At 43.9% G+C, this 10,731-nt stretch overlaps 1 protein-coding gene across 1 annotated transcript in view; it reads left to right on the top strand.

Moving 5' to 3' along the window:
* Nucleotides 1-10,731, top strand: part of LAMA3 (laminin, alpha 3) — a 383,386-nt gene that overhangs the window by 30,214 nt on the left and 342,441 nt on the right. The window contains 1 exon segment of the mRNA XM_006895048.1: nucleotides 8,735-9,368. Within this exon segment, the coding sequence (XP_006895110.1) occupies nucleotides 8,735-9,368 (634 nt within the window).

Raw genomic sequence — 10,731 nt, 5'->3', positions numbered from 1 at the left:
GAATTGTAAGGATCTGGAAGGTGCATTTGATCTTAGTTTTTGCAATGAAGCTAAACAGTTGGGTGGCAAAACTTTACTCATTGTCTAGTTTCCTCACCTGGTGTGTGGTATTGCATTAAGTAGAAATGTCTTTGTTTAGTTACCCTCTCTTCTTTTTCCTTATGGCATCGGTTTTGTTACCATCTAGGATCTACACATATGGTAGGGAACTGCACAGCTAGCCCAAAGGTCATATGCCTCTGTGGTGGTTCCAGTCTACCAGAGACTCAGCAGGAGAAAGATCAGTAATCTCCTCCCTTGTGATGCACAGCTTTGGAAATGCAATGGTCACCTATGAGCCAGTTCCGACTCCTTGCCAGTGAACTGAGGAAGATTATTGGTCTAGCACTTGATTTTCTCCGTGAAGTGATGATGTTAGTATTTCTCTAATTGTAGAATTATTTCTATTCTACAATCTACTTTGCAAATCCATTAAAAGCAAATCCAAACCAACAGCAAGGTGTAGTTTAACAGGATACATTTAATAAGTTGTACTGAAATCCCAAAGACACGTGGTTTGAGTCCACTAGTTGTTTGATGAGAGAAGGATGAGCATTCTCTTCCCATGTGATTAACTGCCCCTGAAAACCTACTGGACTGACAAGGGGAGTTGGGGAGAAACAAAGAAAAAAGGGACTAAATAATGAATACTGCATTGGAACAGATGAAGGAAAGAACTATTTAAAAGGAATATATGATTAGGCATTATACGTACAACAGCCCAGAATAAGAGATACATGGTCAAGAAGACTGGGGAGAGGAGGAAGGGAGGTAAGCGTACAATGAGTGAAAATATATATATACAAAGAGAGCTGGGAGATGAGGAAAGGAGAAAGAGGGTAAAACGTGCAGCAATGAATGGATAAATGAAAAGCTATCTTTTTTGTAAACTTTTGTTAAAATAATAATTAAAATTAAAAAATTTGTTTCAAAAGATAACCTGCTGGAGGGTCAGCTAAATGTGTCTGATCTGACCTGATGGTACACCACCACCACCACCACCACTGCCACCACCACAACAAAAACTACTACTACTACCACCACCACCACCACCACCACCACCACCACCACCACCATGGAGTCCTGGTGGCCTAGTGATAAAAAGCTGCTCTGCAATCCCAAAGGCACATGGTTCAAATCCACCAGCTGCTCTGTGGGAGAAGGATGGGCAGTCTCCTCCCATGCGATTAACAGCCTCTGAATACCTCTGGAGGGTCAGCTATGGGTCCATTCCGACTAGACGACAACAACAACTAATAATAATCAGGTACCAGATTTCTGATGAACAGAAGATAAAAAGAGTTGTCATCTTGAGGAGAAGGTACAAAAAAGGAGAAGAGAAATCCATGCTTTTGCTCCAGGGACCATCATTTTGAGAAGATGTTAGTTAGGCTGATCATTATATACTAGAGAGACACTCTGTGGTGGACTTCTCACCTTGGCATATACCTTGACTCTTAAGGCAATTCTTCAACAATAGCATGGCAAACTACATTTCCATTTTAAGATCTGAAGGACACAGTGATGCATGAATCATTTCTGAAGTATTGGGCATCCAGCCAACCCCCAAACTCACATGAGTTAGTTTGGGTTTGTTTAAACCCAGCTATGCATATCTGTCACACCCTCACCTCCAGGGGAAGGAAACCAGTATCTCCCTCAGTGTTTGAGCCATTTCTGCAGCAGTCGTGCTGTGGATGGCCTGACTCAAGCAACTTTTCTTTCCTCCCTCTTCTCCCCAGAATTCTCCCTGGGGTGTGAAGTGAGTCACAAATCCTGTCTCCTATTTGTTACTCCAATTCTTTTTAAAATGTGGGCAAGTAATTGAATTTCTCTAACTTAAACACAACCAAATTTTGCAGCCTGAAATTGACCACTTGTATAATCAAGATGCATTAACAATAATTGGTGACTGGGATACAAATGTTCAAAACAAGTAGTTGGGATGTACAGGCTTGGTGACAGAAATGAGGCTGGAAATCGAACGATCGAATTGTGTACAGGCAATGATTTGTTCCTCACAAATACCTTTTGAAAAAGCCACAGATGACATCTTTATACATGGGTCTCATCAGATGGATTACACAGGCATCAGACTGACTCCATCTGTGGAAGGAATCATTGGAGAAGCTCAATATGAGCAGTCAAAACCAGGGCAGGTGCTGACTGTGGACAGACTGTTAAGTACTCATGTGCAAGTTTAAATTGACGTTGAAGAAAATGAAATCAAGTTCAAAGGAGCTAAAATATGAACCCGAGTCTATGCCATCTGAATTTAAAAATAATTTCAAGACCAGGTTTGAGGCATGAATATCAATGATTGAAGACTAGATGAGTTATGGGACAACATCAAGAATACCATCTGTGAAGATAAAAAAAGAATAAAAGCTGAAAAAGAACAAACAAACAAAACGAAAACCACACACAAAAACCAGAGGAGAAATAAAAATCCAAATGGGTGCTAGAGACTCTGAACATTGAATTAGAGCATTAAGAAGCCAAAACAAAGGGAAGAGATGTTAGTGAAAGAGCCTAACAGAAAATTTCAAGAGAGCAACTTGAGAAAGCAAAACAAAGTATTATAACGGAATGAGCAGAGAGCTGGAATTAGCAAATAAAAGGAAAGAAATATCTTGGCATATTTCAAGATGAAAGAATTGAAAAATAAGTTCAAACCTTGAGTTGAAATATTAAGAGAGATGCTATGGGCGAAATCTAGAATGATTCAGGAAGCCATCAAAAGAAGATGGATGGAAGGAATACATAGAGTCACTATACCAAAATGAATTGACCAACATTGAAATATTTCAAGAAGTACCATATGAACACGAGCCAGTGATAATGAAAGAAGAAGTTCAAGTAGCACTGAAGATATTGGTAAAAAGATAAGCCCCCCTCCCCCGAATTGATGAAATACCAGTTGACATGTTTCAACTAATGGATAGAGCCCTTGATGTAGTCAGAAGTCTATGCCAGAAAATTTGGAGGATTGCTGTGATCAACTGACTGGAGGAGATCCATATTTGTTCCCACTCACAAAAAAGATGATGCAACAAAATGTGGAAATTATACAACAATATAATTAAAATATTCCTGAAGATAGTCTAAAAATAGCAAGAACAGTGACAGAGAACTTCTAGAAAGAAGTTCAAATTCTGTTTATAAGAGGCTGTGGCACCAGGGATATCATTGCTGGTGTCAGATGGATCCTGGCTGAAAGCAGAGCATTCCAGAAGAATGTCCTTTGTGTTTTACTAACAAAGCAAGGACATTTGACTTTGTGGATTATAACAAGTTATATTTCTGTGAACAACATAGCCGAACCTTATCCTATCTTGCGCCTCCTCCTCGTGATCTCTAGGGAGCTCTGGTGGTTGAGTGGTTAAATAATTATGATACCAATCCAGAGATTGCTGTTTTTATGTGCTATCAAGTTGACAGTGACTCATAGTGACCCTATGAACAACAGCTCTGAACTTTGCCCTATACTGAGCCAATCTCACTGTCTCAGACACTCCTGATCCCATTGTCACATTCATTGTGTCAATTGCCTCATCGAGGGTCTTCCTCTCCTGTGCTGACCCTCTACCCTTCTAAGTATGATATACTTCTCCAAGGACTGGTCCCTCCTGGCAACATGCCCAAAGTATGTGAGCCAGAGCTCCTCCAAGGAGCAAACTGGTTTCATCTTCTCCAGGACAAACCTGTTGTTGTTGTTGTTGTTATGTGCCACCGAGTCGCTTGCGACTCATAGCGACCCTATGTATAACAGCCCTAAACTCTGTTCTATCCTATGCCAATCGCACTGTCTCTGACACTCCCATCCTGATTACCCCAGTCACTGAATCAATCCACCTCATAGACGGCCTTCCCCTCCTGCGCCTGCCCTCCACCATCCCAAGCATGATGTCCCTCTCCAAGGAACTGTCCCTCCTTACAACATGTCCAAAGTATGTTAGATGGAGCCTCAGAATCCTTGCCTCCAAGGAGCCACCAGTTAAACCCTTTCCAGGATGAATCTGTTTTCCTAGCAGTCCATGGTACCCTCAATACTCTTCTCCAGCACCACAGTTCAAAGGCATCAATTCTCCTTCTATCCTCCTTGGTCATTGTCCAACTCTCTGATGCATAACAAGTGATAGCAAAGACCATGGCCTGTATCAGATGCACCTTAGTCTCCAGAGAGACACCATTGCTCTTCAGTACTTTGGAGAGGTCCCTAACAGCAGACTTTCCCATGGCAATACGTCTTTTAATTTCTTGGCTACTGGTGCCAAGAGTGTTAACTGTGAAGCCAAGCAAACTAAAGCTGTGAACAATCTCAGTCTCTTCACCATCCATTCTGATGCTGCCAATTGGTCTTCTTTACATTGAGCCTCAATCCATATTGGAGGCTGCAGTCCTTGACACTCTGCAGCAAGCACTTTAGGTCCTCCTCAGTTTCAGCAAGCAAGGTTGTGCCACCTGCATAATACAGATTGTTGATAGATCGTCCACCAATCCTGACACCACATTTCTCCTCATAGAGTCCAGCCTCCCAGATAATCTGTTCCCCATACAGGTTGAAAAGGTATGGAGATAGGACACATCCCTGGTGTATGCCCTTCCCAATTTTGAACCATGCAGTGTTTCCTTGCTCTGTTCTGACTACTGCCTCTTGGTCCAAGTATAGGTTTCACATTAGTATAATCATGTGTTCTGGAATTCTCATTCTTCTCAGAGTCAGCCACAGTTTGTTATGATCCACACAGTCAAACGTCTTTGCATAGTTAATGAAACACAGATAGACATTCCTCTCCACCGGTTCCTCTATGGCACTCTCCTCTGCAGTTTATAGCCTCTGAAAACCTACTGGAGGGTCTGCTATGAGTCAGTTCTGACTTGGTGACAAGAAGTTGTCACTGTCTCTGAATATGCGTGAGCTCATTGTTACAGTCACTGGGTCAGCCCATCTTGTTGAGGATCTTTTTCTTTTTCTCTGATCTTCCACCTTTTCCAGCATGATGTCTTTCTCCAAGGACTGGCCCTCCTGCCAACTTGCCCTAAGTGTGTGAGATGAAGCTTCACCATCCTCCTCTTTAACAAGCACTCTGGTTGCATTTATTTCTTTAAGACAGACTTATTTGCTCTTTTGGCAGTTCTTAGTATATTTGGTATTCTTCTCTAACACCGTAATTCAAAGGCATTGGTTTTTCTGTTTTCCTTACTCATTGTACAACTTTCAGATACACAGGAAGCAATTGAAAATATCACAGCCGAGAGCAGGCATACCTTAGTCTTTTAAATTACGTCATTGTCTTTAGCCCTTTGGAGAGAGAGAGCCTTGACAGCAGATTTTTCTCAGTGCAACCTGTCTTTTGCCTTCTTGACTGCTGTTACTATGGATGTTGATTGTGGATCCAAGTAAAATTAAGCCGTTGGCTACGTTTCTCCATCCTTCATGATGTTGTCTGTTGGGGCCAGTGGTTGAGAATTTTTGTTTTCCGGATGTTGAGATGGAACCCCTGTTGAAGGCTGTAGTCTTTGATCTTCTTCAGTATGTTATGTAAGTCTTCATCACTTTCTGTATGCAAGGTTGTGTCATCTGCATGCTGCAGGTTCTTTTTAAATTTTTTTAAAATTTATTATTAATTTCAATGAAAACTTACAGAGACTTTGGATTTCCACTCATTCATTGTTGCACTTTTCTCCCCTCCCAACCCTAGTACACTACCATCTTGGAAAAGTAAAAGAAAAATTCTTTCATTATTTTACAAACCCTCCCCGAGGCCCACTCCTCTATGCAGTCTTTGCTCTGGACTCCTATCATGACAAAAATACCTAATCACATATCCCTTTTAAACAGTTTTCCCCCTCATCTGTTTCAATGCAGTATACATTATTGAACCCATCTTTCTTGTCTAACTCCCATCCCAATGTCTGTCCTGTTTTACAACAGTGGCATCATGCAGTATTTGTCCTTTTGTGACTGAGATACTTCACTCAGCATAATGTCGTCCAGGGTCACCCATTTTGAACAATATTGCATGAGTTCCTTGTTTTTTAATGCAGTGTAGTGTTCCATTGTGTGGGTATACCACAGCTTCTCTATCCATTCATTTTTTGATGGGCACTTAGGTTGTTTCCAACTCTTTGCTAATGTGAACAAAACCACTCTGCAGGTTCTTAATGAATACAATAGTCTTCTTCATATAGTCTAGTTTCTTGAATTATTTGTTTAGCATACAGATTAAATATGTATAGAGAGACGATCCAACCCTGAAGCACACTTTTCTTGATTATAAACTATGCAATGTTTTCTTGTCCTGTTAGGAAAACAGCTTCTCAGTCTTATGTATAGGTTTAGTATGAGCACAATGAAGTGTTCTGGGATTCCAGTTCTTCTCAATTTTAGGTATAATTTATTTATTTATTTTTAATAATTCACACAGTCAACTGTCTTTGCACTGAGATTGTTGCTTGGCCTAGTGCATAAGGGGTTGTGCTTTCAACCCAAAGCTGAGCTGTTTGAGTCTACCAGCAGTTTTGTGAGATAAAGATGGACAATCTCTTCCAAATCAATTTGCAGTCTCTGACAACCCAATAGAGAGTTTGTTGTTATTACCTGCAATGGGAATCAGTGAGTGTCTTTTTTAGCATCGCACTTATAAGGAATAAGTTTGGGTTTGACTCAAGAAGTGGTTGATTCGGCCACTGTGGTTTCTGATGTCATCAGACTGTCTGATGACCTGTCATTATGCTATTGGATTGGATTGTTGTTATTGTCAAGTATGAATCGTAGCGACCCTGGAACAATGATCTGAACCTAACCCTATCCTGGCTATCCTCATCATCTCCTAAACAGTCAAGGTCACTGTTACAGATGCTGTGCCAATCATCTGGTTGCAGGTCTTCCTCCCTTTCTCTGACTCTCCACCTTTCTCGGCAAGACGTCTTTTTCTAAGGTCTGGTCTTTCCTGACAACATGCTCAAAGCATATGAGTTCCACCATCTTTGCCTCCAAAGAGCATCCAGGTTGCATTTCCCTGCAAAATGGACTTGTTTGCTCTTTTGGCAGCCCATTTTTTTTAATTGCTTCCTGGGCATTGGAAAGTTGCACAATGAAGAAAAAAAAAAAGACATAAGCCAAGGGTAGATGCCAAATTGTTTAGAGGGTCTGTACGTTCTGTTTTTGTGAGGTGTTCTGTATACAGGACCAAGTTCTCCTCTTGGTTGGCTTGTTGCCTTGACTCCTCTCAGTTTAACGGATAAATTTGGCAGACGAGGCACCTAGAGGATTTCCTTCAGTGTACCTTTCCAGTAAAACTCCAGGCTGGAGACGCTTCAAACAGGAAGCTCCAGGTTGAAGACCAAGTAAAATACCTTTAAAAATATTTTCTTATGTTTTCAGGGAACACTAAATAACACATAATTTGCAAAATGTTCATGGAAGGCATTCCCATTAAGATAAAAAAGCAACTCAAGCATTCCATAATGACCAATATTTAGTCCTTTATTCTGGAAAGAAAAATGAACATAGAGTGATGAGAGAGAAATAATCACAGATGTAGGAAATAGGAAATTAGTGACAATGATTATTTACAGTATTTAGGATTCCCTACTTCCAAATCAAAGAAAACCAGAACAAGGACTCTTGGGAGTTCAGAAATAACTCCATTGCAGACTTAAGACCACACAAACAACTGTAAACTCTTAGAAGTAATAGTAAGACAACAGGACACTTATTTTATGTCTTAGAATTGCTTTCAGTGGCCTAAAGGAAAGACAAGGTGGGTTTGACGGATAAAGAAGAGATTGAAACTGTCAACAACTTCAATTCATCTTACTTGGATCCACAATTAACACTTTTGGTACCAGCATTTAGAAAATAAGGAGATATATTGCACTGAGAAAATCTGCAGTTAGGGAATTCTCCAAATTATTGAGGAGTGATGAGGACTAAGGTTTGAGGACTGGACTAAGGTGTGTCTGATTCAGGTCATAGTCTTTCTGATCACTTGCTATGCATCTGAGAGCTGGACAACGAATAAGAATGACAGAAAAAAATTGATGCCTTTGAGCTGTTGTGTTGGAGAAGAGCACTGAATATCCCATGGACGACCATGAAGACAAACAGATACGTCTTGGAGAAGGTGCAGCCGAGTGCTCTTTGGAGGCAAGGACGATGAGTCTTCACCTTACATACCTGGAGCATGTTGCTAGGAGGAGCTATTCCTGGGAGAGGGACATGAGGCTTAGAAGGGTGGAGGGTCGGAGGAGAGGAAGACCCTCAACTAGATGGACTGACATGGTGACTGCTGCAATGGGCTCTAGTGTGTCAGGAAGTGTGAAGATGGCACAGGATATGACAGGGTTCAGATCTGCTGTTTACAGGGTTGCTCTGAGTCGTATTTGACTCGATGGCACCTAGCAACAACAACCTTTCCAGTTTAACAAACCACAACTTGTACCATCAAGTGTCTTTCAAATGTGCAGGCACGTAAGCCCCGCGTTATCCGGGTTCGTGGCTGCAGTGCCTTAGAGAACAGGAGTGCACAGCGTTTGAAAGCCAACCGATAAACATGGGTGCAGGAAATCACAATGCCTTTGGTAGAAATTCTGCAAGTTTCACTGTTTCTACTGCTGTTTGACCCAAAATCGCTGCAGGTTTCCTTTTCTCGAATTCATTCTCTACAGCTGGCTTTTCGGACTAAAGTGAGGAGCCCTTGGAGAGAGAGCTGAGTTGTGCCCTGGCCTTGGGAAGCCTGGTGGTGCAGGCCCGCGTCAGGCGCCGGGTGGAAGCTGGGAACGCCTTTCCCCTTCCCTGCAGAAGTTTCCAGCGCGCTCTGGAGACGACGTCTGTTGGCCCGGGGCTTGGCGCTTGGCAGTTCCTGCTCCACCGGTGCCAGCTCCTGCGGCGGCAGGTTTCCCGAGCGGGCGCGGCCACCCCCAGGCCGCAGGCGCCGGGCGCGTGGAGCGGGGGCGCGGCTCTGGGCTTTCCACACCCGACTGCGCTCGCTGTGCGCACCGCGCTCCGGGAAGGGAGAGCGCCTAGCGGCGGCCGCACCACGCGGCCCGGGATGGCGGCGGCCCCGCGCGCGCCGGGCTGCGCACTTCACTGCGTCCTGCTGCTGCTGCTGTGGCTGCCCCTCAACTTCGGCGTGGCCGCCCAGAACCCCGAGCCCGCAGTCGGGCTCAGTCTGCACCCGCCCTATTTCAACCTGGCCGCAGCGGCGCGGATTTGGGCCACCGCCACCTGTGGGGAGCGGGAGCCTGGCGGGGGGCGGCCTGAGCTCTACTGCAAATTGGTTGGAGGGCCCAACGCCCCTGGGCGCGGCCACACCATCCAGGTAAGATCGCGGGAGAGAGAGGGGCCAGGACTGGAGCAGGGCTGGTGTGCATGCTGGAGATCCTCGGTGACCCGTGCACACCTTCCCCTTGCGTTGTTGGGGTCTTTGGGCGACTAGGGGCATGCCAGCGACTCCCGGCGTGGAGCCAGGCTTCCACCCAGCACATGTTAGTGACCCCGATGAGATTTGGCTCTCTGGGACAATGCGTTCCAGAAACCCTTGGCCACCTGGAGCGCCCTTCACCCAGGAGGTCGCAGTGCAGGAGGTATCCTGTGGGTACCTGAATCTGGCTAACGTGCCGCCCGGGGCGGAGGTGGATAAAGCACGCGAGGTGGATGAAAGATGTTGTCAGGTTTGGGCAAGTAGATGAAAAAGTCTGAAGTCGAGCTCTGAAGATGCAGGGAACTGTCTCTCCTGTCTCCACCAGCGGAGACTGCCCAGCCAGGCCCTTATATTTCCACATTTCCCCAGCGGCTCGTGACTCTTGAGGCCCCTCATCTCATTATAATTTGAGAGGGAAGGCCCTTCTGGGTTATCATTCTGATGCCACTGGATAGATCACTTCACTCCACGATCTGAATGACCACTTTCCAGGGTCATTTGGCTTAACAAGTCCTAAGTGGATAAAGACTAGGGTCTCTAACAGCGACTGTTAGATGTTCTCGGTTAATAGGCCCCCTCCCCTGTGTGAATGAGGTGTGCCAAGTCCTCTTATACAAGCCTCTCAGAGAGCTGTGAAATGCATCAGGCCAGGCTTTATGGACTTGGCTTCCTCATACAGTGGAGTAACTGAATTTGCATCCAGTACTGACTCAGTGGCTTCTATGTTAAGCCCACACAGGCTCCCTGTGGTTCTCAAAGTGGTCTGTTAATGTTGCCAAAAGAAAGGTAGTTCTGGAGCTTGCATCCTAAAAGGGCAAAGTTGGTTAGACACTGTTGACAGTATCTTGTAAGAGTTGTAGGTTTTGCTGGAATTAGTTCATGTTAATACGTTTTTCTTTGTAAACGACACCTGCATGTATTACTTTATTTATTCACAGTTATTATATGATGGAGTCAGAACAGAAGCATAGCTGGCCCTCCAGCTGGTGTTCAGAGGCTGTACATCATACCAAGGCATGGCTGGTGGATTCCCATGGCCTGCTTTGCGATGGCAGCTCAACTCCTTAAACCACCTTGGCCACTCTGTAATGTAAACCACACAAAAGTGGAAATGAAAAAGATAAAGTAACAATGACTAATGAATGGCACAAAAATAATTTTGCTTTCACCGGTTTGTGATTCTGTATATTTTTAAGAAGGGTTTTGAAAAATTTTAGTTGTGATTTTAACAAAAGTTTACAGAAGAGTTGGATTTTCATTC

The sequence above is a fragment of the Elephantulus edwardii genome, unplaced genomic scaffold (assembly GCF_000299155.1).
Source record: "Elephantulus edwardii isolate Elephantulus edwardi_28Jun2011 unplaced genomic scaffold, EleEdw1.0 scaffold00155, whole genome shotgun sequence".
Taxonomy (NCBI): Eukaryota; Metazoa; Chordata; class Mammalia; order Macroscelidea; family Macroscelididae; genus Elephantulus; species Elephantulus edwardii.
Note: the sequence above shows the minus strand (reverse complement) of the source record. Positions and strands in the feature narration are given on the sequence as shown.